The sequence below is a fragment of the Sparus aurata genome, chromosome 9 (genome assembly GCF_900880675.1).
Source record: "Sparus aurata chromosome 9, fSpaAur1.1, whole genome shotgun sequence".
NCBI lineage: Eukaryota > Metazoa > Chordata > Actinopteri > Spariformes > Sparidae > Sparus > Sparus aurata.
Window position 1 is genome coordinate 35,075,770 of NC_044195.1, and position 8,895 is coordinate 35,084,664.

Here is an 8,895-nt window from a genome sequence, read left to right on the forward strand (position 1 = left end):
TGTATCTTACTTCTTATTTCTACTCCACTACATCTCTTAGTTACAAGTTACTTTATATATGAAGAGTTTTACTCTAAACATGTGAATAATTTATCAAAAATATTATAAATGAATTCAATAAAAGCAATTAGTTGATAAATCAATTTGTCCATTTACTGAATATTAATTATGAACTACTGATTATCATTTGCACATTTCTTCCATAACAGCTGTTGTATTGATACTTTTACTTAAAGGATCTGGAAACTTCCTCCACAGCTGAAAAATACCAAACAAAAAAAACCAGAAACTTTATTTTTTCTTCCTGTGATGCCAAATTTAACCCAAGCAGCCGGAGTGATTTCTCTGCACAGTGTTTTCAGCTCAGTCTCCTTCAGCTGGTGAGAAAATCCCTCTCGATCAGGTTCTGTCTATCTGAAGAGTCTGAAGATCCGACTGCCATCTGGACCGAACCCACGTCTCAGAACAGGATGAGTCACATTCAGAGCTCAGTGGATCCAGAGGAGCCGGCAGGAGGACAGCGCCACCCGGTGGAGACGACTCACATTTAAATACTTTAATTCACTCTTTACTCCACTACTCATCTGAGCTTTAGTTACTGGGCTCACAGATTAGGATTTATCCCAAATTCATGTTTTGTTGACATATTGGAGCCAAACGTTTCTTCTTTATCAGTCCATTTATTAGAAATACTGTCAACAGTTTTTTTAAGTAATATAACTATAGTAACATTTAAAGCCTTTAACTGCACTGTGACTTTTATTTTTAAACCTTTTCTATTTTATCCGACTTCCCTTTCTCTTAACTTGTTTAAATGTTTAGTTTCTTGACATCTTCCTGTTTTTAAATGTTTTTGAATGTTTCCAGAACATTCATCTGATCTAAAATAAACATCTGAATGTGTCGTTTGGATCTTTTCTTCCCACCAGTCTGAAAGAAAAATGGAACCACTGCTTGAAAAAATGTGTTTTATTTTGCTTTCTTTGAAACTCCGACAGTTCATAACGACATCATGACATGTAGTTTTTGTATCAGAAGTTTTCTGAAACATGATGTTTAAAAAGCTAAAGGTTGCTTTCTGATTAATTATGCATTATTCTGCATAAATATCCAGAAATCTGAATTTGTGTTTTGGATGATTTCTTCTCACCGTTCTAACAGACTAACAGATCCTGGATCAGCTGGAAACAGGATCTTTGTTTCTCACACGGTTCAAACATCTGCTGAGGATTAAAGTGACTGACAGGAAAATAGTTCAGAGTTCAAACATCAGCCTGAAACATGGACAGCTGTAGGATGACACTTTAATGCAGCAGGAACAGAAATAATAAAAGAAACACTGACACACTCTGACTGCAGTTGTGTTTGGATGCACACAGTAAATAAACTCTTCAGTTCCTCTCACATTATCTGTCTTGATCTCTGTGTTCTTCACTCTCTGACTCTTATAAAACTTTTGCATTATCAGCAGACTGAAGCTCAGGGTGCAGCCTTATCTTCCCCTGTCAGCTGTGAGGCCTTCATGGGCTGTCAGAAATGTCAGTGTTACGCTTAAACACTGCTTTGGAGTTGTCCTTTTTCATGAGAATGAATCCATGTAACAACTGTAAGTGAATTAATATAATATTATTTTTAATAACCCCTTACCCTGACCTGGTGAAGGCTGACTCAGTGGCATTACAGTGTTGGCCTACAGATCTACAGAAAGCACATTTCCCCTCTAAACGTCTCACATGGCTTTTATTTTATTGTCAACAGATCATGTGATTTATAGATCAACCTTCAGTCTGCACCGACTGTAACTAAACATGGCAGATCATCCTAATATTTGACTTTGATTGCAGCAGGTTAGATCAGAAGAGTCTGTAGTAGGGAGGAATGCTCTACGGTGGCCCGGAGAGTTCAGTGCACTGCAACTTAAGGGAAACACATGCAAACAGACAAGATGGAGGAAAAGAAGACAACAGCTTTACTGACAAGACAACACATGAAGCAGAGACAACAACAAAGTGTCTCCAGTTCCAACAGAGTGAAGAAGAGAAAATATATTCTAGTTTATGTTCCAAAGATCTCTTTTTCAGTTTCTAGTTTCTGTGTTGTGTGTTTGACTCACTGGATGTGATCAGCTGACATCACTGCTGCCTGTCAGACTGTCAGCACCGGCTGCCTCTTTTGTTTCCAAGTCATTCAATTTATGAAACATGAAAAGCCGAAAAGTCCGAGCTTATCGTGAGTACCTGAAGGCAGCAGTGGGCGGGGCCAGAGAAACACGTGACCGGCATGGTGAAGAGTTTCATTTGCAGTGAAGGACAACAGACAGCAGAGACAGACAGAGAGAGAGACAGAGAGAGACAGACAGGAGGAGAGACAGACAGGTGTTACATGACTGTTGGACCTTCAGTGGCTCAGCCCGTCTGTCTGACAGAACTCGGTGAGTTGTCTTTATTTGAGCCCGGTAAAGTCCCGGGATCGGTTCTGATCAGCTGCTGTCAGGACGGTTTCATAATGTTTGCAGTTTTGATTTTCTCTCAGTTTTTTGTGTCACTCAGATGATTTTACTTTCATTTCTCTGCATCAGTGTTATTGATCCCGTTAGATGTTCGGTTCGGTTCTGTAACTGAGTTCTGAGAGAACGAGTGTTCAGTCTGAATATCAGATTTCTCTCTCAAATGTCAGAACATGAATGAAATTGTGGGCAAATGTTGTCTGAAGAGAAAGTGTCTGCACTGCTGGAGAGAATATGAGATCAGATTAGAGAGTTTATTGTCATCATACAATAAACAGCTGAAATAAAATGACTTCACATTAATCTGAACAGAGAAACAGACACAGTCACAGATATCACAGGTGTGTGTTTGAATATATTCACTGCAGAGGAATCATTTGTTTCTCGGCCCATAACTGTTAATATGCAGAGTGTTTTCCAACAAGGAAAACCAAGTCATGATTCACACGAGTAAACGTGACGTCACGATGTCAGACAATGACGTGAGAGAACAACAAACCACATAAACAGACTGCAGCAGCACCAAAGAGAAGAAATCAGTCAACACCAATCAGAGAGCGAGCAGCTGCTCATTGGACCTGCTTCTGAATAATCAGTACAACATCTGAACCAGCCTGAATTTATAAGTTCTTCATTAATGATCGTTCACGTCTGTATAACATAAGATAATTCTCATCTAATCATCTGTGTGATGTGATCTCCTGCAGCTCATCATGCAGACTGACATGAAGACCCCCTTGTTGCCCAGTTCTGACCCTGACCCGTCAGAACCCAGCGGCCCTGGAGCCCCTGTGATCTCCATCATGGGCTCCGGAGACTTCTCCCGCTCCCTCTCCACCCGGCTGGTGGCCTGTGGGTTCAGGGTGGTGGTGGGCAGCAGAGAGCCTCGCCGTGTGGCCAGGGGTCTGTTTCCTGCCGGGGTGGAGCTGCTGACGCAGAGGGAGGCGGCGGAGAGGGCGGAGAAGGTGGTGTTCACTGCTGTGTACCCAGAGCACTATCACACCCTGGTGGGGCTGAGGGGGCCGCTGGAGGGCAAGGTGCTGGTGGACGTCAGCAACGCCACCGGACTGAACAGAGGAGGGCAGGCCAACGCCGAGAGGCTGGCCGAGCTGTTCCCACAGAGCCGGGTGGTGAAGGGCTTCAACACGGTGTCGGCGTGGGCGCTGCAGGCTGGAGCTCATGATGGAAGCAGACAGGTGAGGCGGAGCTGAAGAGCAGAACACAATATTTCATGTTTTACAGTCTCATCAACTCCTGGAAACACACTGTGTAGTTTTAGGAAAGTTGGCCTCTGATATACAAAATTGAGCAATAAAAAGTGGTAATGTTCCTTTAATCCTCCTCCAGGTTCTGATCTGCAGCGACTGCTCCGACTCCAGGTCCACGGTGCTGCAGCTGGCCCGTCGGCTGGGCTTCAGCCCCGTGGATCTGGGCGGTCTGTGTGCTTCCAGAGACATCGAGGAGGCCCCGCTCATCCTCTTCCCCTCCTGGGGAGGCCCCATCTTAACCACCTTCCTCCTCTTCCTCTTCTTCTATGGTTACCTCTTCCTGAGGAACATCCTGCTGCCGTACCTCGACGAGGGAACGAACAACTTCTACGAACTGCCACTGGTGACGGTCAACCAGACGCTGCCCGCCGTCTCCCTGGTGACACTGGCTCTGGTCTACCTGCCAGGTAACAGAGAGCGATCTTATTTACATATTATTTAATATTAATTCCCAATTCTCTGATTCCAGATCAGAAGCTCTTCTGGTTTCTTGTTTACACAGGAGCCTCGTGTGATTTAGAGATTACCACCCAACGTTTGCTCGGGACAAGTTTAGTCAGCATTTTACTCCAATTTACTGACATTATTGTGACAAAATTGTCAGAGTTTTAAAAAATGATGTGCAGCAGCTGTCAAATTCAACACGAACAACAAAACTATTCACAAACTTTTCCAAAAATGACGTCACACATCTGTGTTTGTTGGTTTTACTGGAGAACTTATTCTTTTCTTAATCTGCATTTGTGACATTATTGAACATTTGTGCGTCTCGGTGTTGCACTCTGGTGTTGTTGTCGGTCTCTGACAGCTTTTGAACATCATGAACATGTCGTCATGGGTTCTGCTTAACACTGACGAACATTTATCACCATGTTCTGATATTTTACTGACCAAACAACTAAACGATCAATTCAGAAAAGAATCAACAAGTTAATCGTCCATTGAAATAATCGTTAGTCCACCTGGTCCGGACAGAAAGAAAGACTCTTTTTACCTTCTCTTCATATGACAAGTTCCACAACATGCTGTTATTAATATTTAAACTGTAACTTGGTGTAACAGCTGCTCGACAGTCTGGATTCATAAATTTCTATCTTATCTGACTTGATATCAGCGAGCAGGGCAGCAAACAATTTAAGCGACCGGTGTGGATCTGTCTGTTCTGCTTCTGGATGAGCTGTTAACTCTTCCCGTCTCCTCAGGTCTGCTGGCGGCGGTCTTCCAGCTCGGCCGAGGAACCAAATATAAGAGGTTCCCTGATTGGCTGGACCGCTGGCTGTGCAGACGGAAGGAGCTGGGCCTGATGAGCTTCCTGTGTGCCGTGCTGCATGCGGTGTACAGTATGTGTCTGACGCTGAGGAGAGCTGCAGGATACAACCTGCTGAACGCAGCCTACCGACAGGTGAGGCCACCGCAGGTAAACACCATCAACCTGCAGTCGGACCTGCTCAGCTCTGACACCTCTGTGTCTTTACTCTCAGGTGAGAGCCGGTGTTGAGAACTCGTGGTCGGAGCAGATGGTGTGGAGGTCTGATCTCTACCTCTCCTGTGGGATTCTGGGATTTGGAGTCCTCACCCTGCTGGCGATCACTTCGCTGCCCTCAGTGGGAAACGCTCTCAACTGGAGGGAGTTTACATTTGTTCAGGTCAGCAGATTAAAATGATGAATCGTTTATAACTCTGTCAGTTTACTGTCTGTCATTGTTTCAGTCACTACGTAAAGCTTGTGGCTGTCAGTCAGAAAGGAATGTGGATTGACTGGTAAGTCCAACGCTCTGCCCTCCAGCTCAGCTCCGTCTCCACCACAGCAGCCCGGCGCACCGCCTGCAGGCTCCTCCATGTCTGCTGGGTGTAGATACACTATAATATGTCAAACGCGTGTTTGATGCTCAGCTCGTGTGAAGTCGAGTTCTTAAGAGGCCCAAATCTGACCAACGCATCTTTGAATGTAATCCAGTTTGGGTCTGTTTGTTATTGTAATGACTGCAGAGTTCTCTTGTTTTGTTGCGTCACCTTAAAGTCTGTGAACTCTTCTGTGTGTGTGTCTGCAGTCCGGACTCGGCTACGCTGCCTTGACTCTCTCCATCATGCACGCTCTCTTCTTCGGCTGGGACTTCGCCTTCTTCCCCGGGGCTTACCCTTACTACCTCCCCCCGGTGTACCTGCTGGCCCTCATCCTGCCCTGCATCGTCCTGCTGGGACGGACCTTCTTGGCTCTGCCTTGTCTCATGTTCAGACTGACAAAGATCCGCCGGGGCTGGGAGAGCCCGAGACACCGGCCCCCAATCAACCAGGAGCCACCTGAGGAGGATCCTCCTCTTCACCCCGGTGATGTTTGATGTTCGAGAGATAAAAAGGGAAAGACTTCCTGACCGTCCAGAGGTGTGTTTTCTCTCTGTGAGAGTCTGAACTCTGTCTCCTCCTCCGAGCTTTTACAGGCGAATCCTTCACGACCGACATTTCTCTGATCACACTAACAAGAATAAGACACAGACACACAGTCAGCAGTGATGTGTTGATCCAGCTGTGGCCTTCATGACCTCTGACCTCTTTTAAATATCAGTTCATTTTTTAAACAAATCTTTTATCAGTTTATAATAACAGTAATAAAAAGAGTTATTTCAGGGACTGTAAACATGTTTAATATCAGTTCCAGCTTCACATTTCACAAATCTGTTGACAAAAACAAGAGAGATTAACATTTTATTTACAGGTCTGATATTTCTGAATAATGTTGAGAAGGTTTCCTGGATAGAACAGTTTATACTCATACTAATCACAGAGAGGACAATTACTTAAGTTTGTTTAATTTGATGTTTGAGTTAATTATTGAGGGCATTCTCTAATTTACCTTCTAATTAGCAACAAATGGGGCAACACAGAGCAAACAAGCAAAACTATATTTATATATCTATATAAATATATTAGATTTGTGCTGCAGAGTGTGAGTTGCTATGAAAGTTGCAGCCACAAAATATGTGAAAGTAAGAATAATGTCATATTTAAGACAAACAGTCGACCAGTAAAGAATAACAACACCAGTGATTTGAACCAATAACAAAGGTAATATGAAAAAGTTCATTTCTCTCTTCCTTCTTCACGTGTTGTATTTCTATTGTCATCATCCAATAATGACATAAAATATCCTCCTAGAGAATTATAATTAGCACCAGATTGCAATTAGCATACATTTTGAGCTCTCAGCTTCCATTTAACAAAATATTTATCCTGGAAACATCGAACACAAATGAAAACGTCGCGTGAAACAGTTGACAGAGTGAACGACTCCTTTAAGTCTATATGAAAAAATAAGTGTGATAAATTGTTCATTAATACCTCAGTTTGTCTTTATCTTCATGTCGTTACCTTACCATTACCTTCACAGGGTGGTAAACCCGACAACATAACAACAGCTTCTCTGTATCGTGATTATAGACACATTAAAGCACTTTATAGTTTTATTTTCTTCTGCACTTTGACGTCTGTTCATCATAAAGACCTTCATCCTTAAGTTTTATCAACAGTTTATAGTTTACTACGTTTAAGAAACAGTCATTTCAATACTTCCATTTTTTTAGACGTGTCAGCTGGTTTCAGTTCCAATATCACATGATTCCTGTTATAAAATCCAAAGACAAATACACGTGATTACGTGTGTGTGTGTGTGTGTGTGTGTGTGTGTGTGTGTGTGTGTGTGTTTATAAACAAATATATAGGTGTGTTTGTATGTGTTTGTCTTATATTGAACTCTCATGTAACACAACACCTCAGTTACAACATGAAGTTAATTTTGAATAAAAATATTTTCTCTATTTTTGTTGTTCTCCGCTGTCCTCTGTGTGTGTGTCAGTTCTGGTGACAAATGTTATAAGATTGATGAAGTTAAATACACTGAATGTAACAAAGTACATTTACGCAAGCACTGTACTTAAGTAGGCCACAATTTCACACAGGCTAGGACTCAGATATACATGCATCCTACTGGACATTAGGGTCGATGTAATGTGATAAAATATTAGAAACATTTTCTTATTTACGACTGATCAGAATATTACGTCATTGACCTCCTCATGCAATTCCCAGGGATCTTGATTCACTCAGAATCAGAATCAGAACTTCTTTATTGGTCCTGCAAACGGGGACATTTGTGTGTCACAGCAGCCTGAGAGAAATGAAATATCAATAAAAAGTGACCTTTTTTAATCATTAACCATTGTTTATCTGAGTTGGTTCTGTTAATATTTGTTTTAATTCCATTTTTATTTTAGCAAGACAGATATGAGAGATTATAGGAAACAGGATTCAGTAAAGGACCCCAGACTGGGACTCAAACCCAGGGCAAAGATAAACCTGATTACAGGACACCTGCTCTACCAACTGAGCTGAACACCTTCAGTGCTCAAACACTCTCTGGTTGGATCCAGTCAATCAGGCAAAATCAGTCCCGCCCACAGACTTTCCGCGAATCCAGGTGGTGCTCGCCAAAAGGGGGCGGTCTCGCTCGTTTCCCGCGCGAAGTTAGAGCATTTCCCTCCAAAACCTCAGATGTGTATAAAAATGGCTGACTGATCGTCACTCTGTTTGGAGCTGCTCTTCTCTGAGGACACGAACACGGTCAGTAAACTGTTCTGTATAATCTGCTTTATGTGTCCAGTTACCTGCTCTGTACAGGTGTATTCATGTCTGTGTGGGAGGTGTACAGATCAGTTATTACCTGCAGATCTCAGGTAAATAGCCCAGGTGATCTTCCTTCATATATCAGCAGCTGTCTCAGCCCATTAAGTTCTACATATGTGCGGGTTTAAAATGGAGCCAGCCTCCCTCTCATGTCGGTCAGATTTATTTCTGCCTCAAATGTTTCTGAAGTAACTCTGAACAGAAGCTGAAGATGTCTCATTTAACTGTTAAGTGTTGAGGTAAATTCGGCTGGAACATAATCCTTTAATTACATCCAGTTAAATCCGTGATGAACGTTGTGTTTTGCTCGGTGCACCAAACTCCATTGAGATTTTGGCCGTTTTTTCTCTGCCGCGTTTATTACATGAATAATGTACAGTTAATTAAATGTAGGTCACTTTCTCAAAACAAGTCGGTAGTTTCAGTAAAATCGGCATTAAACTT

At 42.7% G+C, this 8,895-nt stretch overlaps 1 protein-coding gene across 1 annotated transcript; it reads left to right on the top strand.

Annotated features, from left to right (window-relative positions):
• Positions 1-2,326: 2,326 nt before the first annotated feature.
• steap3 (STEAP family member 3, metalloreductase) lies at positions 2,327-7,285 on the top strand. Its single transcript, XM_030428220.1, has 6 exons — positions 2,327-2,431; positions 3,214-3,702; positions 3,854-4,181; positions 4,977-5,176; positions 5,256-5,420; positions 5,826-7,285. The coding sequence occupies exons 2-6, from the start codon at positions 3,220-3,222 to the stop codon at positions 6,111-6,113; spliced, it is 1,464 nt and encodes a 487-aa protein (XP_030284080.1). The 5' UTR covers positions 2,327-2,431; positions 3,214-3,219; the 3' UTR covers positions 6,114-7,285.
• The last annotated feature ends 1,610 nt before the right edge of the window (positions 7,286-8,895 follow it).